Raw genomic sequence first — 23,643 nt, 5'->3', positions numbered from 1 at the left:
ATTCACCTTCCTTTCAGCAGAGGAAATGCACCTGGGCTTGTGGGTTGAAATGGGATTCCGCTCACATTCTTCTCTCATAGCCTGTTCAATCTGTTCCAGGACAATAATCACAATCCATTTGACGTTCTCCCCCCCCGGTATTTTAGCTCAGGTACATTAAACTATTCAAAACCTTGCAATGCCAGACAGAACAGAAATTAGGAAATAACACTCTGCGCTCGTACAAGTTGACTTTGTAAAATAACTTCTTCCTACAGTAATTTTTTTTAACCAAATTTTTTTTATTTGACGAATTCCACAAAAATGTTACAGTTGTTTTGTATTCGTGTCATTTCCTCTCTTGCATTCCTTTTGTAAAACTGCAGATCGCAAACTTGGTGTGAAATTGTTTGTGCCTTTGATCGATTTTCAGTCAGACGTATTTACAGACAACCATAACTCCCGAAGACAGCAACTAATGTGCCATCATCAATCGTAATGTTATCAACCCATTTTTCTCCCATATGGGACAATGATGACCTCCCATTGAACACAATGTTGCCAGAACTGGTAGCAGAGTTATTCTGAGCTGCCTGCTGTTTTCAAATTAGTTTTCATTACATTTTGATGGAGCAGGACTTCCCCCTTGGGCCTATCTAATCCATCACATCTCTCCATCGGCGACACCAGTGTCCTTTTGTTTTGCTCTCAGAATTGCCTGAGCACCGAATTCACCGGCAAACACATAGTATCAACAACCAGGTGAGAGACAACACAGCCGCATAATTTCTGTCTTTATTATGGAGCATATCCACGTGTGGAGGCTGTGAGGAAAGATCGAGACCACTGATCAGCCGGAGCCTCCATCTCCAGAAGCCACAGTCAATTAGCATCAGTGTCCTCGTCGGTTTGTTATTATCTGGATGAAGATAAGCAGCAGACTTTTGTTTGTTCTAGTCTACATCCACCTCTCTATTTATTTCTTTAAGAAAGCTCACACTACAGCCAGTACATTTTTAGATCCTAGGGAAGTATGAAAAACAGGAATATAAAACTGATGTAATATATTACAATTCACAGTATATCAGTATTGGGAAATGCATTTAAACTTTGAATAATGTCCATGCAACACAAATCCAGAGGTTTTATACTTGGTAAATTAGAACCAAAAATGTATATACACATGTTTTGTATATCATAGATCATCTGAAAGCAATTTTGTTCAGGACAATTCAAATATGGCCTAAAAACAAGATACAGACGTCCACTTAGAAAACAACACAATAAAACACCATAAAGGAGCTGTTCAGTTGTGTTGAGCTACAAATGCAATTTCTGTAAAAATACTAAATTTATTTATTTACATATGCCTTTTGTATATATGCATTTCATGTAAGAATGTAACGCATTTTTATTCATATTGTATAAAAGTATCAACATGTTTTTTTTCATATGTAGAAGGTGAGAGCTATGATTTGACTGGTATGAACTGCTCAGCCAGTAGGAGTATATACTGTTTATATATATATATGATATTCCAACACTGTCACTTTCTTATTACAGCACCTACAACCTATATAAGGCTACATTTGCTGCGAGCGGTATATGGGAATTCATTACCCTGACAGCTATATTCCGAACATGTCAGTATGCAATGTGCAAGCCCCAGATAAAGAAGAATCATTGTATTTTCACTGTAATAAAAAGACAGAACATTTCTTACTTGTGTGTATGTTGATGTAACAAACAGAAGAGTATAAAGCTTATGAGAGAGGAGGCATGCGCAGTGAACTGTGTGTGGATGTGTGTATGTGTGTGTGTGTGTGTGTGTGAGAGAGAACCATTTTAAGCATAGATCTTCCAGAGTGAGGACATTTTGGGAAAGTGGGGACATTTTGACCGGTCCTCACTTTTTCAATGGACTGTTTGAGGGATAAGACTTGGTTTTAGTGTTGGGGTCAGGGTTAGGTTTAGGTTAGGGGCAGGGTATGGTTAGGGTTCGGCATTTAGTTTTGATGGTTAAGGTGAGGGTAAGAGGCCAGGGAATGCATTATGCCAATTCTTGTCCTTACCAAGATAGAAGTACAAGAATGTGTGTGTGTGTGTGTGTGTGTGTGTGAGAGAGAGAGAGGGGGGGTACTGTCCCCTACATTAAGCTAAGTGCTCCTCAGCTGTCCTGCACTAGTAAAAGGAGTCCTGTGGCTTGAGGGGGGGTTTGTCTCCCAACTCTGAATCAAAGGCAGAGAGTGTCCCAGGCCTCAGGTCACTGCTTCTGTCAATCATCAAATTCAGAGATAGTTGCTATTTTTGTTCATGTGTGTCCTTGCACACTTTCCTGCTCTGTGTGTGTGTGTGTGTGTTTGTGTGCACACTTTGTGCGTCATTTAAAATCCATATTCAGCATCCTTTGTGGGGAATGTGACGCACAACCAGTGTCGGATGCGTGCATGTGTTGGTGTTTCGACTCAGGGAGCAAATGTCTACAACCAGGCTGCACTGTTGACTGCATTTCCTACATACAGGCTGTTTGAACTTGTAGCGATAGAGATTTATTTTTTCTAGAAGGTTAGAATAAGGAATCAGATGGACGGGGTGTGTAACATCAAAGAGCTCGCTCTCAGTCATTTCTGCAGTGGAGTCTCACTGGTGGCGCTGGTACAGTTTGCAGGCTTTAACGACGTGAATACTGAAAGGCTGAATGTCCCCGTGCTTGCATCAGTCCGTCATCTCCTCTTTCCCTCCCTCCCTCCCCTTCTACAGGAACCACTCGCTGGTTTCAGAGGCGTTAGGATCTGACATAGCAGGCACACAGGCAGCCACTCTCTCACACTTTATCTAAAGAGCCTACTTATCGCAAAGAGCCTGCGTTAGGTTATGCAATTATTGTAACAGGATTGTATAATCCTTTCTGTGGTGTTCATCGATAGTATGACTCCCTCTGTGGTCATCATTTGCAGACACAAGAGGACTGAAAGTGTTTTATTGCACCTCAATTGCATTCGAGAATCGAGGGACTTATCTACTGCATAGTCGTCAAGTTAAGCTCAGTGGAGTGTAAATTTAAAAAAAGATGCTGTTATTGAGAAGAAAAAGGAAGATTTTTGTAAACATAAACACAAACCCCGAGCACTTCTACTGGCACTGTTGTGTAAAATGAGAATAATGAATGTGAATGTGGTTGTATGAATTCTGAACGAGGTTTTATATCAGAACCCTTCTTTCATCACATTGTCTTTTTTATCACTGTATTTTCATCTGGTGACCTGAGGGAGAGCTCCTTTGAGAACTCATCGATCCAAAGTTACATTTATATCTGCTCTATTCTGGGACGTGTCATCAAGCAGCAGGGGTCCTGCACGGCCCTCAATGTATGGCAGCGGGTGAGCAGGTTCATTCGGCTGTGAAGAAAAAGTTTAACTTCAACCTCAAGCCTAGAAACTAGAAGCACATTCCTCTGCCAAGACCCAGAGGTACTGAAATTCATTCAAGCTGCACTAAATTGCTTATACATCCATATATATATATCGATCCCCTAAACATGTCAGATTTTTTTTTTATCAACATCCATGACTTATTCTCTGAGAATTCACAGTAAGGTTGAAAGGTGTTCGACTTGTTAAAGAAAGTGAAATCAAAAAAACCCTGGATGCATCGCCTGATCTGGATCTGCACCAACATTTAAATTGTTCTTGAGAAAACTCTTTATTGGATTATAGTGCTTCTGATCTTCTAAAAATGTTTAAAATGATATGTATACTTTAACAGCCTCCATGTCATGTGACCCAAACCAATGGAAACACCTAACTTCTGATATTTTATAGGGATATTCATATTTCAAACAAATATTCTTCCAATAGTCACCGTGTCATGTGACCCACGTGTCTTCTTGTAGACATGCACAAGTGAAAAACTTAATGAAGCTCCCTCTTCCCTTACGGTGTCTCCTCTTCATCACGGTGACACTGTTCTCCTGCTCCTTGATAAACAGTCATCGTTCGTGAGCCGGTGAATGGATGAAGTGTGTAGTCCGCTCAGATCGGAACTCTCCTCTCGGCTTTTCGCATCCGTGCGCTGCGGCTCCACGTCATTCAGTCACCCAACCGGAATTACCCGCATCACTCAATGAAATACGATTATTGATTACCCTGCCCTCCCCCCGCCTCCCCGCCTCCCTCCCTCCCTACCAGCATCACTCTCTTCCTCTCTCTCTCTCGCTCTCTCTCTCTCTCTCTCCTCTTTTTTTTCCTGAAGTGCTGCAGCGAGAGGACTGCACCGGGGGAAAAAAAAAAGAAAAATTCATTGTCGTGCTGCAATTGCAATTAGACAACACATCTGATCCCATTCTGCACGTGTAAAGAAAAGAAAAAGGAAAGAAGCACACACAAGATTGTTTTTCGGGGGTCTGATGCAATGGGTTTCCATCAGCTCAGCCCACTCCTCTCGCCATAAATGACGGTAAGTGCAGACTTTTCTCCTCTGGAAACACGCTGACTGTGTAACACTTGGGAAGAAACCCGGTGTTTGCCGTTTCACTCCTGTGTGAGCAGCCATATCAGGTTCTTGTGAGGGATTTTGTGAAGTTACTCGCATCTTTTTTTTCCAGTGAGATCTCCCATGGAGGCTGCATGGGCTCATGCAGGGATTCCTCATTATTTATTCATAAGTTTGTGTATCATTTGTTAAAAGTTGTTTCCGGGGATGTGTTTTTTTTTTTCTGTGGGTGCAATATGGCTCCTGGAAAAGTAGAGACAAACTGGCATCATTAGCTGGAAATAGGCTACAGGCATAAGAACTGATAGAACTCGATGTAATGAGTTTCAGTTTCACATATTTGGTATTTCAGGGAGACACGAAAACCTCTAAATTCATCTTATACTATACATTTTGGTGTAACATATTTGGTTTATGCTGCATAAATAAGTATTACTAGTATTTGGTCTACTTGAACAGTATTTTGTAAGCTTGAGATGTTAGTTTGGTTTATGAAAAAAAACGGGAGCTCATAATTTACCCAATGTTTTTCTGGAGATATAGTGGACAACATGTCCTCGGCGTGAGCATGAGTTTTGGTTTGCTGGCTGCAGACTGTGCATGTTGTATATGGTGCAACCCATGCAGCCACCTGCCCTGGGGCGGTTAAAGCACTCTGCACTACCGCCAGAAAGAGGGGAGGGTGCGGGGAGCAGGCAACTGACTCATCCGTGAATTGCACCTCGAGAGACAGTGAGCGATTGACAGGCACACAGCCGGTGAACTGGAAATCTGTGGCAAAGTGCTTCGTCTGCAACGCGGAGGCTGCTGTAGTGTGGTCCTGCTGAGTTAACAGGGAAGGTGCCCATCAATGGGAAAGCATTAGATGACATAAAAAAAAAGTTAGTGCAGGTTGCAGAAATAATTCCAGTGGGCCAATTTTCAAGTTCATGTAGAATCCTTTTTCTGCCATGGTAAACAGAAATCTCACTGTGATCCTCTGCATCCATCTCCTTCTCAAGCAGCTCCTGACCTGTGATATTGTTAGTTTTCCTAAAGTTACGCAGCATCACATTTTCTATCCCAGTGTCTCAGAGTTAAAAGTAGGAAAGGTGTCAGTGCAAAGTGTGCTGGTATCTTAGGGGCAATTAATCCCAACAATTTACACAACATTAAATAATCTTCTTGTCATCCTTGCATCTGCTATAATGACTTATAAAGACAGATTTCCTCTCTTAACATGAGGTGGTGGGATGTGAGGTTTTATATCTCCCAAATAGAAGCAATGCATTGTGTCAGCAGTGAGGTCTGTCCTGATGCACAATGGAAAACTATTTTTAAAAATTATTTCCATCTGAGACAGATTCACAGGTGTGAAGAAATGCTTTCAGAATCCTTTATTGTTTTAATCGAAGCATTCACAATATAAATATGAACGGAGGGGGCAACCTTTCTCCCCAGCAAACCATGGTACAGAGGTGATTGGAGTCAATACTAACAGTATCAATGCTAGCACTTGAGGAAAGGCAGATGCCAACCTGCTCCAGCTGCATTATGTATGCACGGATATATTATTGATGCGTCTATAAGATGTAACAGAATGGCTTACAATCAGCTGTGCCTCTGAAGTCTATCTTCTGTGGTGGAGTTTTACATGTCGAGGAGAGACCTGATTCCCATCAAACGTTTTATTCTTCCCCCTGACCGTTGGACAACCATTTTTATTAACCGCATTAGAATCTTGGTAATAATACCCCCCCCCCACCTCCCCTCGCACCCTCCTCCAAGTCAGTAATGGCCTCAGTGTTTGATGAAATCTCTTAACGGAGGACGTCCCAGGCTGGCTGGGCTCCTGCCTCCCAGATGAGGTCATGGGCTCTCCGTTCTGATGGGATTACATGCGGCTCTGCCCACTTAGAGATTGGACCTGCTCCTTTCTGATGCTAATAGAACAAACTGGCCGTCGAGCCGGTGTACTTGCGCGTGTCTTTGAAAGGACAGGACAGTGACAAGTCAAGCCGGACGGAGATGGAAAGCATTAGTCATTCCTATACAGGCCAAACTCCAATATTGAGAAATAAGCAAGAAAGGTCGAACATTTCTGCCAAAGCAGCAAGCATCATACATTTAATATGACATTGAGTTGCAGTGTATAAAAATATTTTTGGGTTAATTTCTCGACCAGAGGACTGCTATTGATTTTCCTTCAAGATCTCATGAAAAAATATTAAGTGTTTGTCTCCTCCAGCAGTTGTGGGTAAAACAACCTGAGATTCTAGAACAGTAGATTTTTTACTTCATTTTCTAACAACCGGCTCATACCGTGACTGCTGCACAACACCGACGCTGGCATCAATCCTTTTGACAAAGAGCCCTGCTGGTAGGAAACTCTAATTGTACCGACGTATGCTCCGTTAGGTTTTAGGTTCTTCTGACTGAAGCTGTGAATTACTATTATAATAAATGAGTTAAAATGGACAGAGTTAACATACATTTTTTTACTTATCCGTATTTCTTTCCCTGAGTTGGATTCTGTGTAACGCCAAATCTCCCGTGTCTCTAATCTCCTCATCCATCTGTATCTTCATGCAAGAGGACGTTTAGGGCCAAGCGGCCTGACCTAGTGTTTTTTTCCAGTATTTTACAGAGGTTGAAGGAAAGCAGGAGCAACATCCATCATGCAGACAGAGGGTATTGCCAGAGCAAGGCCTATTTTCAGCCATCGTCACATGGTTCATATCGCAATGCTACACCCACCATATTAACTCTAATTATATAGAGTATGCCCTGGGTTCAATGTGGATACTGCTGCGTTATTCTTCTCATTAACTTGTTATCAATAATCAAGTTTAGTGTGTATGGTTGTCTTGAAGGGAAGAAATCAGAGGTGAACCAAATGTCACGAAGAAGGGTATGATAAAAAATGACCAGGACTTGGTAGAGAGCTTGTGTGAAGACAACTTGGAGATAGAACTAATGGTCTTCAAATGCAGACTACAGGATTTTGAAATGTAAGAATGTAAAAATGTGCGGGTAACAACAGATGCAAGATGGAAGTGAATCAAGAAGATGCAGGATACAATTAATTGCAGTAGAGACGGAGTAAAACTAGAATGGCACCAAATTTCACACAGTCCTCAATATGCCAATTCTTTTAATCAAGATCCATGAATTGTTCCCTCTGGAAATGGGAAAACGTCACATCTGCTCTCTGTGAATTAAGAAGAGCAAACTTTACCCAAGAGGACCTGAACCCCAGATAATGAATTGCATCCGATCGGTGACACTGAACTCTGACATGCCCCTAGCAGGGTGTTGGACCACTGAGTTTACTCTGCACCTCGACATTGTTCCAGCGAACGATCGATTTTGCACAAAGGAAATAAATTGCTAAAAAGCTGTTGCGATGAATCATCCTTAAAGGAGGATGTCTGCGGCGCCACCGGTGTCACTGACGGCATTCAAAAATTATGGGCCTGTGTATAAAGGAGTGCGCTCATAACTACAGAAGTCATCCAATGAGCCAAAAGAGATTAGTGGAGTCACCTTGAATCAGCAGTGTCATTTTGCCCAGCAAAATGGCATTATGGGAGCTGGAGCTGGCCCTGTGATTTGTGTCCTCCTGACAAGGCTTCAGTGTTCATTATAGAGGCTGTGGTGAGCAGCTCCTCAGACACACGGGAACCGCACACGCGCCGGACAGCTCTGACCACACTCACACTCACGCACACACACAAACGGAACAGCTCTGACCATCTCCACTCTACCTCTAAGTATATCTATCTCATCCAAATGTTTTATATGAAATAGAGGATTTTCTCATTTGGCCAATTTGAATTCACAGTCATGTTGTATTTGTTTAACAATGGTTGTGTCTCTGTCACAGATAATACAGTGAACAAACAGGCCACAGTGAGGCCTGTAGAGTCAACGTGATGATAGTGAACTATAGATCAGAGTTTGCACACACATGACATCATGTTACATCATTCACACTGTTGGGCTAGGGGTCTCCCACTCATCAGTCCTGGCCTTGTCAGATGGGAAAGGGCTTCCCCATCCATGTAACGGGTACACGTGGGTCACACATGTGCATGTTTTTAACACATAAACTGATACCGCCAGAGAGAACAGGCTATGCACATGTGTGACACGTGCATGTGCTTGGCATGGACAGGGAAGCACTTCCCAGCTGACATGGCGAGGGCATATGGGAGGGAGACCCCTAGTCTAACAGTGAATCATGGGAGTGTTCAAACTGTGATCTACTTTCATCATCATCACGCTGCCTCCACAGGCCTCTCTCTGGTCTGTTTATTCCCTGTAATATCTGTGACAGCACAGAGACACGGCCATTGTTAAACAAATACAACATGACTGTGAATTTGAATGAGAAAATCCTCAATTTCTCACATCACATGAAACATTTGGATAAGATAGAGATACTTATAAGTAGGGTGTAGATGCTCAGAACTGTTCTCTGTGTGTGCGTGTGTGTGGATGTGTGTGTGTGTGCGCACTTGTGCATTTATCTACGTAGCCACACTTGACCATTTCTCCTTCCCTCCTCTCTTTGCAAGGATTGAAGATGACAGTGCCGTTCCGGTTGGATCGTCAGTCCCATTATAATAAACCAGCTCTTTATTGGGGGCAAATTGATTTTGAGGAGAGCCTTGTTTATTAGCTTCTGTTCCTCGGAGCTGATCATGAGTCAGCAGATTCAGCGTATATACGTGGACAAATGCTCATCTCTTTCAAAACTACGTCTAATTCATGAAATAAAGATCAAGGAGTGTCCCTGGAAATTGAATGTTCATTTTGAATAAAAATTGAAAGCTTTACAGCGAAAAGCCTTTTTTTCCTGACATCAATCCCAGTGATTAAAAAGGCCTATGCAGAATGGCAGGTGAATGATTAATGAGTGTATGTGCTGTCTATAAGATGTCACCTGTAAGTTTGGGATAGTTACAAATGTAGTGGAGGAGACATGACTGATGAACATCTCCCTCTCTCTTCTCCCCCCATCCTCTTTTTTTATCTGTCGCTTACCCTTCCCCCCCATCTCTTTCAGCCAGGCCAATGATTGCCACAGCCATTGTGGGTTATCTCCCGTGGTGACTGCAGCCTCAAGAGTTTCCTTCCCTGCTGCATCTTCAGACCCACCGATCTCACCATTCCTACAATCCTCCCGTCAGCGTTCATTCACCTCTCTTGCCCCTCTCCCCCTTTTCTTCTTCTCCTGAGTATCTACTGAGGCCCTGTGATAACCTACCTGCGGAGTCAAAATGGAGGACACTTACAATAACAGGACTTCTCTGGTTAAGGGGGCCAAGGACATAGTCAAGGAGGCCAAGCGGCATGCGACGAAGAAAGTAGGCAAGGCGGTGAACCGCGCAACAGATGAGTACTCGTCCCACCGCAACTACAGCCGATTCCAAGACGAGGAGGATGAGGATGAGGATTTCTACAAGAACCCGCCGCGGCAGGATGGAGGGGGCGACAACGAGGAGGGCTCCAGCGATGCCACAGAGGGCCACGACGATGAGGACGAGATCTACGAGGGCGAGTACCAGGGGATCCCCTCAGCAGGAGACAGTAAGCATAAGGACGGCCAGGTGGCGCTGGGGCAGCCGGTGTCGGATGCCACAAGGGACCGTAAGGAGCTGGAGCAGGAGAGGCAGGCTGATGAGGAGGAGCTGGCCCAACAGTACGAGCTCATCATCCAGGAGTGTGGCCACGGGAGGTTCCAGTGGCAGCTGTTCCTGGTACTCGGGCTGGCACTCATGTCAGACGGCGTGGAGGTGTTTGTGGTGGGCTTCGTGCTGCCCAGTGCAGAGACAGACATGTGTGTACCCAACTCCAGCTCCGGATGGCTAGGTAAGGCTGCTTATGTATGTGTGTGTATTTGAGTCCTAGTACGTTTGCTTGCATACTTTGCAGACGCCCATACACATAATACTTTGCAGTATGACACACATACATGCATTTTTTTTATTTCAGGTCATGCAGATGGCTTTGGCCCATCCCTTTTTACAATAACAAGACACTTCCTATTTATAAAAACATAGGCTACATCTTTTTGATGAAAAGTATGGGTATAGATATAGCTGGAATAAATGTGATGATGTCATACTGATGTCATTACGGATATATCAACTTGGGCCTGGAGACTACAAATCTAAAACAGAAAGTGTTACGCTTCAAAGTGGTGATGCAGAGTGTGAAAATCGTGCATTTACCAGGCTGGTAATGCAGAAACCTATAAGTTTCTAGTGTTTTTAGTGCTGGACCCATGTTTGGTCGGACATCTTTGCCACTGCAGAACAGATTTTGTTTCTCACAAGTTCAACAACTTTGTGGTACAGACAGATTGAATTGATGGATGATCCCTTTCAGAGACTATTGACTAGTGATCTGCATGTGATTAAAAGTGTCACCTCATTTTCAACACCCTGTTACTCTAAAGAAACCACTTCATCAGAAGACGTTATCTTCGGTACGGTGGATAACTAAGCAGTGACAGCACTAATGTTGACAACACAAGCTTTTTTCTGGTGGTCAGGGCACTCTTGAATATAAATGTGCAATTGATCCATACTCTGTGAATAGTATACAAGCCTAGACCATAGACTGTATGGAAGACACGTCTCAACTTCCTCCCACTATCCAGAAATCCAGAAGCCAAAACTTCCACACAAATGCTTCCATCTTACACTCAATGACAACATTTAGAGTCTGTAGCGATCAGGAGCGGGTTCGCAGCATTGAGGTCCCGCCCATTCATGCGCTTGACCAATTACGAATCTGTCTCAGCTGTGAGATATGATGTTTTACACCATTTTAATAGCATCAAATAAGTTATTATAACCAAACTAGAAACATGAACACTCCAACATACATCAGTGTGATAAGAACTACCAGAAATTATGGACTATCGTTGAGAAAAAATGTATTTGATATGTACTTTGACTTTTTAGTTGGGTCCGCATCCCATCCACTAACATGGGGGAGGACGTTTTGGCTTCACTTTAGAGGAGCAGTCATGTCGTCCATCAGTCTATGGACTATACAGTGACGTATTTGATGATTCAAAAACAACCACATTCAAATTGAAAGGATTTTATTATGCAAGAATACAAAATTTTTAATTTTTTCCAGTGTTAACATGATTTTAATTTGCCTGCTACTTGGATAAAAGGGAGGGTCATACTTCTTTCTGTGGCGCATTGTTTGACCGAAAACACATCACGTGTTTGTGCTTTAGGTTTCTCACTTTATCCTATAGTTGTTCTCCACGTGTGTGAGGTGTTTCGGTCCACTGGTCTCCGTGCCAGGATTAAAGAAGGTAGCTGGTATTCCCTGTGAGCTCTCTGTGTTGAGCAGGAGTCCCAGCAGGCCTCATGGCTGCAGGTGTGTAATCCATCACCACAGAGCTGTGTGTGCAGGGGCTGACTCACTGTGTCTGTGTCCGAGTGGCGAGGACATTAAATCAGGAACGCGGTACCTTTCATACTCACTGCCACAGTCAGACATGACAATACATCAACTGCGCCGCAACATCCGATGCAGAATTGATACGACAGGGCCAGTTTGAGGGTGGAGGCAGTGAGAGGAAGTTTGAAAAAATTGGATTTCAGAGGGTTAATGTGTAGAATAAATACTTCACACACACATTCATTATCAAAATTTAGATTTTACTTATAGTTGATGATTATAATGTTTATTGCATATTGGGAGTATATCTGATCAAATAGTTTGCCATGTCCGTGTGGAGTCAGAGATAAATCCCCACAAGATGCTGTGCGTCCTCACTTTTCCGTCGCTTTCCAACTATCCATGTTAACTCCCCTCTTCCTCTTTATGGCCAAGCAACGTCCTGGAGGCTTTCATGCTCTACGCTCTGCTTCTCCTTGTTCGTGACTCCGCTCCTCACCCCCTGTCCCTCCCTCTCACCCTCTATTCTATGTGCCTCTTTTCTTCTCCCATCCTCCCCCATTCTCCTCTCCTTTCTCCCACTGATTGCCCAGAGGCTCCTCCCTGTTGAGGTGAACATGATTGGTGTTTGTGTGTGTGTTTGTGTGTGTGCATGTCTGAGCATAGCCTACATGATTACTATGACCTTGCTGGTATCCATTTGGAGTTTTCCACACTAATTACACTTAACTACAGCCAACAGAATGTGGTGAGCTGATGCTTTGCAGGTGCCATGGTAATATCTTATCGCCTTGACGTTCAGAGATTAACAGTGGCCAATTAAATCAGTGAATGATTTTGATTGGGATGCTCACATTTTTCATTTGTTTAAGCTTTATTTAACTGAGCAGGACAATGAAGATATTATTTTATTAGTCACAGCCTCACCATAAGATGTCCTCCTACTGGAGTTGTGGATATATAGAAAAGTCTTCAAAGCGCACAGTGCAGAGATCTGGGGACAGTTTTGGCAGCTTATTGTATGTTAAGTTTGTGGAGTGATGTCAAGGGATCACTCACGTCTTTGTAACCGCTGTGCTGGTGACTCTGTACTGTTTGGCTGTGGCTGCAAAGAAGGAGTTGAGATGTTTCAGAGGAGACGAGGTTACACTCCTCCAGGGTACAGTGAACTTTCTGTTTCTTAAATATCTTCTACTATATAGATTATATAAGACAAAGCGCATTTCTTGGCTATTAATGCAGAACAATTGATCTCATGGATGTCTGCGTATGAGCAGGTGCTTGAGAGAGATTTAGGCTTTGGACTTCATGTGATATGTTTTTTCCCCCCTATCCCTATTCAAAAGGGTGGTCTTTAAATTTGAGAGCAGCATTTGTTGATTGTGAAATCAGATTTTCTACTGCTTTCATTCAGAAGCCCCTGCTTGTGCTCAGATTGGCTCAGCTTGTGCTCAAACTGTGCGATTGCTCTCAAATCTTTTGTCGCTTGGACGGAGACAAATAACACCCCCTGAAACAGGCAACTTTCAAATAAATCAAACATTTAAAAACACAAACACAGACCACTGAGAACATGAAATTATCTATTCTATTGGAAAGTCTGAAAGCATTTGGATTAAAAAGCCATTTAGTGTTTGTCTAGTTCCACCTGAGCTGCTCTCCCACCATAGTTGCATGGTGCAGCTCCATTAACCATATAACAGGCAGTGACAGATGCAGGCTGCGCGGACTGAGCTGGGCGTAATGGGATAATGCAGTATGAAAAACGCAAAGGCCCGAACAGGATGGATGAGTAAAATACTGATTAGATTACTGAATTCAATTTGGTCCCAGCCGTATCCAGATCTTGTGGGGAATCTTTAATGAGACATGAGGACGGAGAGTTTGGGCGGGAGGAGGTGAATCACTGTAAGTCCTTTGGATGCGAGTGGACGATGTGGGTAAAGGACACGGGAGGGAAAACAAACACGGCGAGACGCAGTACGTGCAACGATCAGAGGAGAGGTGGAGGAGGAAAGACAAGTTAGAGCAGAGTAATGGCGAGAGAGAAGTGGGTGGACTGGAGCAGAGAGGTGGAAGATTGGTGGTATTCAGTGCACCAACAATGTGCGGGAGAGGCTCAGCTATCATCTCAGATACAGCAGACAAAGGGAGAACATCAGCCCTATCATTACTTATTTGTTCTCTTGAGTCTGTCTCTCCCCTGCTGAGTCGCTCCTCACATCCCTCTCCGAACTTGTTTTCCTTAAACAGCCACCTCTCCTTCTCTACTGTTGCTCCTTCCTTTCTTTTTACCACTTTAACTTCCTCTTTGTATCTTCTTCCCTACTGTCGTCTGATCTCTATTTTCTTAGTTCGGCTGCATTTTCCATCTCTATGCATTTCTTTCTCCATCTTTCCCCCTCTGTCTGAGTGAGCCAGCTGGCAGGCTTTGCGGGACTGGGTGGTCCAGGGGCAGCTGAGCATGGCTAAACTGCAGTAAGCTCGCAACGTCACTGCGGAGATTACGCTACTTGAGTAGTGCAGCTAGTGTGGGAGAGGAAGGGTGTGTGTGTGTGTGTGTGTGTGTGTGTGTGTGTGTGTGTGTGTGTGTGTGTGATGCATTTCAGCATATGGACCAAACCTGCTGCCGCCAGCAATATCAGCCACAAGTAAACCATGTCTAACAGCTCGCTCTTATCGGAGGTTCATGGCATCGCTGTATTTCACGCGAATTATTAATAGTCTTTAATGTAATGAAGGTTGGATCATTACTGGTGCTGAGTGAGTCATTTTAAACCCTGCACTCTAAGCCCCACAATAAGTTACTTCCATATAGACTTCATTGAAATCCTGCCCCCACTGATGTGACTTAAATATGACAAAAAGCTTCAATCTGTTTTTCTGCGGAGGTGGCAGAAGACAGAGGCATGAATCCGATCAAACTGACACCATGTAGTACAAATGTGATTACACGCTGCTCAGTGTAAAGGAGCTGATGCCAGTGGAGCACAGAGGAAACTAAGGCAAAAATAAATGAGAGGGACGCACAGTGGAGGAAGGGAAAATGAGAAGTGAGCCAAGAAATTGGAAAAACGATAGGAGAGGGCACACGCTGCGAGAGAGAGAGAGGAAGGGAGGTAAAGGGAGGCAACAAAAAGCTGAGGAGAGGTGAGAGGGAGATGGAGATAAAATAAGTAGAGACTGACAGAAACGGAGAGAGAGAGAGGGGAGAGGAACATTTTCAAAGAGCTACCACAGCGTTGATGGAGTGCGCACCAGGTGCACAGTTGTATGATAGTATCATCATTATGAATAAAACATGACGGGTGTTTTGGGCAATGCTGAGACCGTTTGCACCGCGGAGAGCAAAGAGCATGAAAGCATGAAATCAGAGAAGAGGTCGTGATGCAGCTCAGCGCTCCGACGGCTCTCAGGGGGCTCCACATGTGACAGGACAGAAAACACTGCACCAGGGCCTTCCCCTCTCCTCCCCCTCTTCACTCTGTTTCTCTCACCCGATCCAGCAATTACTGAACTCTCCTCCCTCATAACCCTTTTTTCTCTCTTTTGTCAACCCCCTCCCTTCTTTGTTGCTTCTGCTCTTTCTTCTGCCGCACACATATTTCATCTGCTTGCATCTGTGCTTGCTCTCGTATTCATGTGAATTTTTCTGTCATCTTCCCTGCTTTATCTATAGTTCCTCAGATTAGCCTCACTAAAAGAGATTAAACGTATGTGTGATATTCCAATCTATAAATTAAATGGAATGTGTGTGTACTGTCTTGGGGAGCTTATGGGGACAAAAAACAAGTAATGTTAATTGTGAAATTTTAAGGTGAAGACATGTTAGGTTAGGTTTAAGTTAAGGTTAGGTTAAGTTTAGGTTTACATTAAGCTTAGGTATAAGTTTACCTTTAGGTTACTTTAAGGTTAGGTTAAGGGTTATGGTTAGGTAAGGAGTAAGTCTCCAGGAATTCAATGTAGGTCACTGTTCTGTTTCTGAAGTCCTAGAGAGTGTGTGTGTGTGTGTGTGTGTTTTCGTAGCTCTTATGCTCCATATCTTATCCTGAAAGAACAACACCTTGTCTCGTCTTCGGAGTGCGCCGTGTGATTCCTGCTGAATATTTACCACTCGTAGAGAGATGTGTTTTGACATCTCAAACTGAGTGTCAAGGGGCAAAACCTTTTGCGTCTGCCTGAGAGGTCTCCTGACACACTGTCATTTCTGATGGTGCTCAGCGTCTCTACGGGTCATCGAGTCTGAATTCAGCTGCATTTTACACTCTTGCGCTGAGACGTTGGTACCAGCTGGCTAACATGGAGGAGGCATGGTCTATGATCTATACTGCAGCCAGCCACTGGGTAGCGATGCTAGGGATGCTATGGCTTCACTTTTGGGGAGCAATCATGTCGTCCATCTTTACACACAGTGTATGGTAAGGATGTGGATTGAGACAAAACTTCACTGAGCATATTTACCTCTAATCGGAATACATTTCTGCACTGTAGGAAATAAAACCCTTTAGATTTTCACGCTTTCCGCGGTTTCAGAGGCAAATTTCAGTCTCGAATTGAAGACTATTGATTCTATCCATCTTCATGTGACAAAGGAGCCACATTTATAGCTCTACTAAATCAATGGTGGGGCAGTAGTAGGGGATAGAACCCAGAGAAGGGGTTTCATTTGTTAAAATGCTCTTGTGGTACAGCCTGATCATTACCAATGTGTTCAGTATTGACAAATTGACCGTCGCCTCAGCGTCAGTCTAATAAAACATTTCATGGGTGATAAACAGTGTTATACTGTTGAAATAGAGTGGATCATAAACCTCTAGTTATCATCAATGGTGTGTGTGTTACCTTTATAAACAGGGTGTTTTACTTTGGAGTAAAATCAACTGCTCGGTTTTAATCGCAACACTGTAGCGTACGTGACTGTATCTGTCTGACGTCACACTGAGTCACAGAGTGTGACTCAGAAACAAATTGGAGCCAAAGGAGACGATATTCTGCTGGAAATATGAGCCGTAATTTTCACAGGTTAATTCCCCCAGAAGCTACTTTCAGGTCTTTGGGTGATGAGACGTCATCATGTTCTGGGATGTCTGTGCTATTTTCGAGCTAAATTTACTTATTTCCTGGTGTGGGCACTGCTGACATCATGCTCCGAGATACAATACAGCAAGTCGGACTGAACGTCAATGAATTCATTACGTAATGGAGCGTCCTGTGAGCGACGTGCTCATTAGTCAATGTTTTTTTTGCATTTAAGCAGCGGAGACCGGATGTTCTTTCTTTGCCTCTTTTGTGCTATTGTCTCTAAAAACCCCAAACCCCAAAAAGAAAAAAAAGAAGTGTATTGTTTTAATGGGAAGTGTAAAAATAAAATGAAAAGACCCCTTGGTTGTTTGGAAGAATGACATTTAGATGGGAGGCCAGTGGGTGTTTGCTCGTGCACTGGATATTTAGCCTCTCCTCATCGAAGCAAATGTGAACTGTGCAGAGTGAAGACTCCCGTTTCATTTAGAGTTGAATTTATGGCACCTTCAGGGAGGATCTAGATGGCTGACAAATGTGACGGATAGCTGTGTTTTTGACCCCTGAAGCGAGAGAGTCAAACACATATCAGTTCACGGCAGAGGAGAGAGACCTGACTGCAGACTGCATTACAGAGAGGAAATGCACCTTGCTATTGAGATTATTGGAATGGGACGAACAAAGTGTCCCTTTCGGCCGAGTCATATTGTCCATACATGACGAGATGGCAACATTCACAGTTTCTTCCTTTTGTGTGGACTTAAGATTTTCAAATAAATGAAAATACCTGTGTTTATGTGTCTGCGTATGGAACTGATCTGGATCATAAACTCTATATAAAGATGGCGGCGCATCTCCACTTCCTCCCACTATGCAGAAATTAAGCCAAAATATACAGGATACTAACGTCGCAATCTTGCATCTGCCGACAAACACTCTCGACCCATCACGAGTAGGTCTCAGCTATCAATCGTTACGTTTCTTCCTGTTTTTATAGCATTAAATAACTAAGCTTATTAGAAACATAGTCACTTGGGACATGCAGCTGATGAGAACTAAACTCTTTAAACACATTCTGCATGTGAACAAACAAAACCTGACCACGTATAAGCAGTCTTTGGTTGCCCACAAGTAGAGAATCCATGTGGAGAGCAAAAGAAGCGGAACACATTGACTGAAATGCATCGGCTATTAGGTTTTTGATTTAACAACATTCATATACACATAGGTGGAAATAGAGATTAGCCAAAATGTCGTATGGACCTAAGAAACCTACAAAAGGTATCACTGTTTTTGTTTTGTGTGCGAAAATATTTAACATGTACTTTTTAGTGTGGTCCATGTCCCATCCACTAACATTAAGGAGGCATGGTCTATGATCTATACTGCAGCCAGCCACTGGGTAGCGATAGAGATGCTATGGCTTCACTTTTGGGGAGCAATCATGTCGTCCATCTTTACACACAGTGTATGGTAAGGATGTGGATTCAGACAAAACTTCACTTTTAATAAATGAATCCACATTTTAACCTGGAGGGAAATCGCAAAAACAGAAATTGCTGCTAACCACAAAATACCAGATACAATGTCGGCTAAAGCAGCAACAATGGGCTTCTCTCTCTCTCAAGAGCAGAATTATGATGATCAGTGAGAGAAATCGATGCTGTTTTGTTGCTGCATTGATTCCATTTGCAATGAGAGGGATTATAAGAGCCGAGGGCCATTTAGTAAAGTCACCCAGCAGTACTGTTCACATTTATCTCCTCAATGATCACACACTGTTTTCAGTTCATTACACACTGTATTTACTCCATGTTGGTGTGTGTTACTGCGGCCGAGTGTTTTTACACTGGGTATCAGGTTCATTCTCATCAGTCTGTGCCACAAGTTTAAGGATCCAGTCGGAGCGGCAGCAGATTCCATTTGGAAACTGTACATGTAGCAATCTCTTCCTGTCATAATCAAACTAGAAAGTATAGGTCTGATGTGTAACCTGGTAGATGTGTTGTGTGTGTGTGTGTGTGTGTGTGTGTTGTGTGTGTGTGTGTGTGTGTGTGTGTGTGTGTGTGTGTATCTAGCAGCTATTTCATCCATTTGTCCTTCTTTTCAAAACAGCATGATCCTCTATAAATTAAACTTTCCATATGGAGTCAGTCATTCACACTGGTGAACATTCAGCAATAATGGAGGCACAAGCTTAATGTTGCTCCATATTTTAATTTGACACTTCACCGTTTGCCAGCGGAGGCTGATTTAGAGGACACCATTTCTCCTCTTGGCTGTGAGTCAGTGTTTGGGTGGCTTCGACTACTTAGGCTGAGATCTTTTCAAAATCTCACCTCACCAAGTTGACATTCACTCCGGTGAGTAGTATTTTATGGTAAATGCAAACCTGCGAAGGTCGTCTGTTTAAGCTGTCAGTAGGGAGTGAGCAGCAGTTCATTATTCTGGGGATTGAAGTTTTCTGTCCAAACCCGACCGAGCCAGAGAGTATACTAACCGAGCCCGACCTGAACCCGACAGGCATTCTGTTTTTTGGGTCTGAACCCGAAAGGTTGATAGCCCAACATGGCCAAACCCAACCCAAGCCCAGAAATTATTATAAGAAAAATTGTCCCAACCCGGCCCGACAAGTCAGGACCCAATTGAATATCCACCATCTGCTGGGAGCCTCTCTTGCCTGGATGTCTGTAACAACTATACGTTAACATCAGCCACCTACTGCACAAGGATAAGTGAAGCTGTGCTGCTGAAGCATGTGTTTAATTCAATTTTATTGGGTCGTTGTCCTGAGTTTTATTACTTTGTTTTTCACCGTAAAAAAATATTCACCTCTGAGAAAACAAGAGGCGTCTGCAGCATCTGCCTGCCTACACCACCTTCCTTGATGTTCGAATCCGACTATCTCACAAATTAACAATGATAGTAATGCTCATACTGTTCCTAAAGATGGTGTATGGGTGTGTGAAGATAATCCAGCAAATTTTATGTGGAAAAAATGTTTTCTTACAAATAAAAGAAAAATACTGAGAGAACACTGGCACCAAAATCATCTTTATGAACTCCCCAACTGTCGGAGTAGTTCTAGCTACCGGAGCATGCAGGAACATAGAGATGCACTGTATATTAAGGCAAATAAGAATCACAGCCCCTCTCTTCTCCTTTTTTCTCCCCAGGCAGTGTTGTTTACTTGGGGATGATGGTTGGCGCGCTCTTCTGGGGAGGGATGTCTGACAAAGTTGGCCGCAGACAGATTCTCCTCATTTGCATGTCCACAAACGGCTTCTTCGCCTTCCTGTCGTCTTTTGTCCAGGGATACGGCCTGTTCCTCCTTTGCCGTCTCGCCGCAGGCTTCGGGTAAGTCTTGATATAGTGGAGGTCACTCTGGGGCCGGTGAGGACGGTCAACGGGACAGTCACACTGTCTGAAAACATGTCGGAAATCAAAGCGTGCGCCAGCGCCAAATCAGAAAGAGTAAAGAATAAATCAATGCGAGGCAAAATCTATTTGAGGAGTGTTTCCTTTGGCATGTCTCTGTCTCTCCTAATTATTTTTCCCTTTGTTGATTTCAACTGAATAATTTTGAAGTTGAGAAAAACTGAGAGCAGTTTTCTTGAATGATTATGTAAAGCTTTCTGTCTCACTTCTCTATTGATTCTGACCGTTTTATCATCAGGGGGTTTCTCTACACCTGTCTGTCAAGGTTTCTCTCCATCTTAACGAATGTAACTCATAATGCTTCAAAAACTAACACTGCCTACGATGTTTCGAAGAAAACTTTCATTTTCATTCAGACAATGTTAGAATCTCTTAAACTAACCTCCAATCAGATGGTGTTTTCATCCCCTCGCAACATAGAACAGACCGTGATTTATTGTGTCCTCTTCTTTGTCAGTGTAGCTGTTCCTCTAAGAGCTAATTTGGTAATTGCATCTGCATCATTGTCCCCAGAGACATTCAGACTAATTGAAAAGGCTATTTCAACCTGCCAATGCAACGTATGCCACTGAGTCATGAGGAGCTTTTTTTTTTTATTATTATCTTTTGGGGATAAGTATGCTTACTTTATCTCCTTTGTAACAATGAGCCGTCATAGCAAACATGCAAAATGTGAAAAAGCTGAACAATGTCCATTAGACAGTGCTTGATACTTGTTAAAGGAACCACAGAATTAGGGATCAAGGCAAAGCATGTGAAAGAAATTTGCTAAACCCACTGTATGTGAAAAATGTAAAACATAAGGTTTATTTCCTCCCCTGTTTTAGGTTCTAGCTGCCTTACTCCGACTCACTGTCCCATTCTCCGTGGTTCTTGCAGGATAGGAGGTGCCGTGCCGATCGTCTTCTCCTTCTTTGCAGAGGTGTTGTCCAGGGAGAAAAGAGGAGAGCACCTCAGCTGGTTGTGTATGTTCTGGATGATTGGAGAGATCTATGCATCTGCTATGGCCTGGGCCATCATACCACACTACGGTGAGTTCACCACAAATTATCATAGCGTGCACCCAGAATGTGAGAAAATCCCAGTCTTGGGTTTTAAATAAAGTTTTATCTCATATAAGCTCTAACAGGACAAGTGTAAGAGAACAGACGTGATGTGACTGTATGCTGAGCTCCTGGCTGCCCTTTAAAAATCTGTAAGGCCTCCCTGTGTCCCTGGGTTGAAGAGCCAGTCTTCCTTCCACGAGAATCAATCACTTAATATCTTTGAGTGGCTGCAGGCAGGGAGAGGCAGAGGTTAAGAGATTAACGTATGCATGGATACCACAGAGCAGACGCACGCTGAAAGGGTGAGGGCTGTGATTTATGACAGCACTGCGTCAGATATCAGCTGGACTCATCATAAAAGGAAACAAAAGGAAGCGGCTGGAGCTCTCCTCCTCTCCTCCTCTTCTCCTCTTCTCCTCATTCTCCCTGCTTTTTTCTGCTGTCCTGCTGTCCCTCCCTTTTACTGCCTCCCCTCTCCTCCTGTTCTGTACTCTCCCCGTCTCTCTACCTCTGTCCTTCCTTTTATTACCTCTCCCCTCTCTCCATTCTCTGTCTCCGCAGAGTGTTCTTCTTGATCAAGCATAATTAGGTTTTTCTCCTTGCTCTAATGGGACAAAGCTACAGCTAGAGGTGATTTATGGCCAGACCGTGCTTTAGCCAACCTGTGACGTCAGTGAGAGAGAGAGACAGTGTGTGTGTGTGTGTGTGTGTGTGTGTGTGTTTGTTGCTGTAAGTGGCATGGATGATGTTTCACTGGGCTACAGTGCACATCCAGGTCTTCTTCAAGGGAAATTGAAGGCAATAACATCTGACACCATAAGAGGTCATTCGAGTTAAAACACACACAAACACACACACACACACACACACATGCACAGAGGCACGTAAGAACACACACAGTGACAACAATCGCATTGCTTTTCAATAAAAGACTCACATGTTCGTCAAAGTGACGCATACACACATGCGCACATGGATGCAGAGCTTTTGATCGTCCGTCATGGATGTACAGATACAGAAGCACGCTGGTGAAAGCAGAGTGAGTCTTCATGAAGAAACTCTGCTGTCAGATCAGCTGATATCGTACTGAAGGGACGGTAGTGGCCTTACTTTGCTCTTATTCCCTCTGACACTCACTACCACTCTTGCCTCCCTCTCTCTGAGGAGGGAACTACGTGTCTTGCATAAACACTCCAGTGCTCACCAGTGGTTTTTATGTTTGTGCTGCAGTGCTTTCGGCACTAAGACGGGCAAAAAATGCCGCTCGCCTAGATACCTTCACGTCTTTGAACCAAAACTTACTGGTGTCAGCGATGGGTTGCAATACAAGTGCCTCGGCATGGGTGTTTAATACACCATTAGAGATCTCATTTATCTCCTCCACTCGCTGACTCCTAATGTTTCCCAGAAGCCCCCCTGCCAGGCTCACAGCTGGAGTCCTGGAGGAGGTCTGCCTGGCACAGATCCTCATCACACTAACGGGAGTGTTTGAGGGGTTTACTCGCTGCCAGGCAAGCCTACCACTAAGAGTAACATCATTAGACACTTCTCAGATGTACAGATTAAAGATGAATCATCCCCAGTGGGCTCTGCGTCATCGTCTCATCCTTGTAACTTCTCAACTTGTATTATATTTTAAAGACATTGTAGATTGTCACTCAGGTGTTCTCAAATGTAAACCACTAATTTTTCTTCTAAAAATCTATCTCTGTACAGTATCTCGGCCTGGGTGAAGCGTAGCACTGCTGACTCAGTCAACCATAAACTTAGTCAATTATGTACATAATCCTTGTAATGAGATTTCCAATGGCATGGGCGAAACACTAACCCTGAGGGGCACGAGGCCGCGCTACACATCCGTAGAAAAAGGCAATCACTGCTGAACAACTCCTTCCCTTTTCTCTCTCTGTTACTCTGTCTCACTCTGTCCCTTTCTTTCTTTATTTCTCTCTCCCTGAGTCACTCCAGACGCACAAACACACACACACACACATACACACACACACACACACACAGGAAATAAACACTCAGACTCAGATTCGGATAAAGCAGGGGTACAGACAGGCGAGACGTCATCTATGAAAGCCATAACTCCTGGAGCCCAACAAAGCACAAAAACAAAAGAACAAAAGACAAGAGTGACACCCAATCACAGACTCACGTCTTATGTAAATTGTCCCACACATAAGATGAGTCAGCACATATAAGATTACTCAGCACAAAAACTTTACTTTAAACTGACCAGTGAATCGGTGCA

General features: G+C 43.5%; 1 protein-coding gene across 2 annotated transcripts in view; it reads left to right on the top strand.

The window, feature by feature from the left end:
- Positions 1 to 4,205: 4,205 nt before the first annotated feature.
- The window catches only part of sv2ca (synaptic vesicle glycoprotein 2Ca), a 29,366-nt gene continuing 9,928 nt past the window's right edge, over positions 4,206 to 23,643 (top strand). Inside the window, exons 1-4 of one of the 2 annotated variants that reach the window (XM_035165523.2) lie at positions 4,206 to 4,434; positions 9,525 to 10,326; positions 20,079 to 20,259; positions 21,220 to 21,371. In XM_035165523.2, coding sequence (XP_035021414.1) covers positions 9,735 to 10,326; positions 20,079 to 20,259; positions 21,220 to 21,371 — 925 coding nt within the window. In that variant the 5' untranslated portion in view covers positions 4,206 to 4,434; positions 9,525 to 9,734. Of the gene's footprint in view, positions 4,435 to 9,520; positions 10,327 to 20,078; positions 20,260 to 21,219; positions 21,372 to 23,643 lie in introns of both variants that reach the window. The other variant, XM_035165522.2, reaches the window with a different exon arrangement.

The sequence above is a fragment of the Hippoglossus stenolepis genome, chromosome 9 (genome assembly GCF_022539355.2).
Source record: "Hippoglossus stenolepis isolate QCI-W04-F060 chromosome 9, HSTE1.2, whole genome shotgun sequence".
Classification (NCBI taxonomy): Eukaryota; Metazoa; Chordata; class Actinopteri; order Pleuronectiformes; family Pleuronectidae; genus Hippoglossus; species Hippoglossus stenolepis.
Note: the sequence above shows the minus strand (reverse complement) of the source record. Positions and strands in the feature narration are given on the sequence as shown.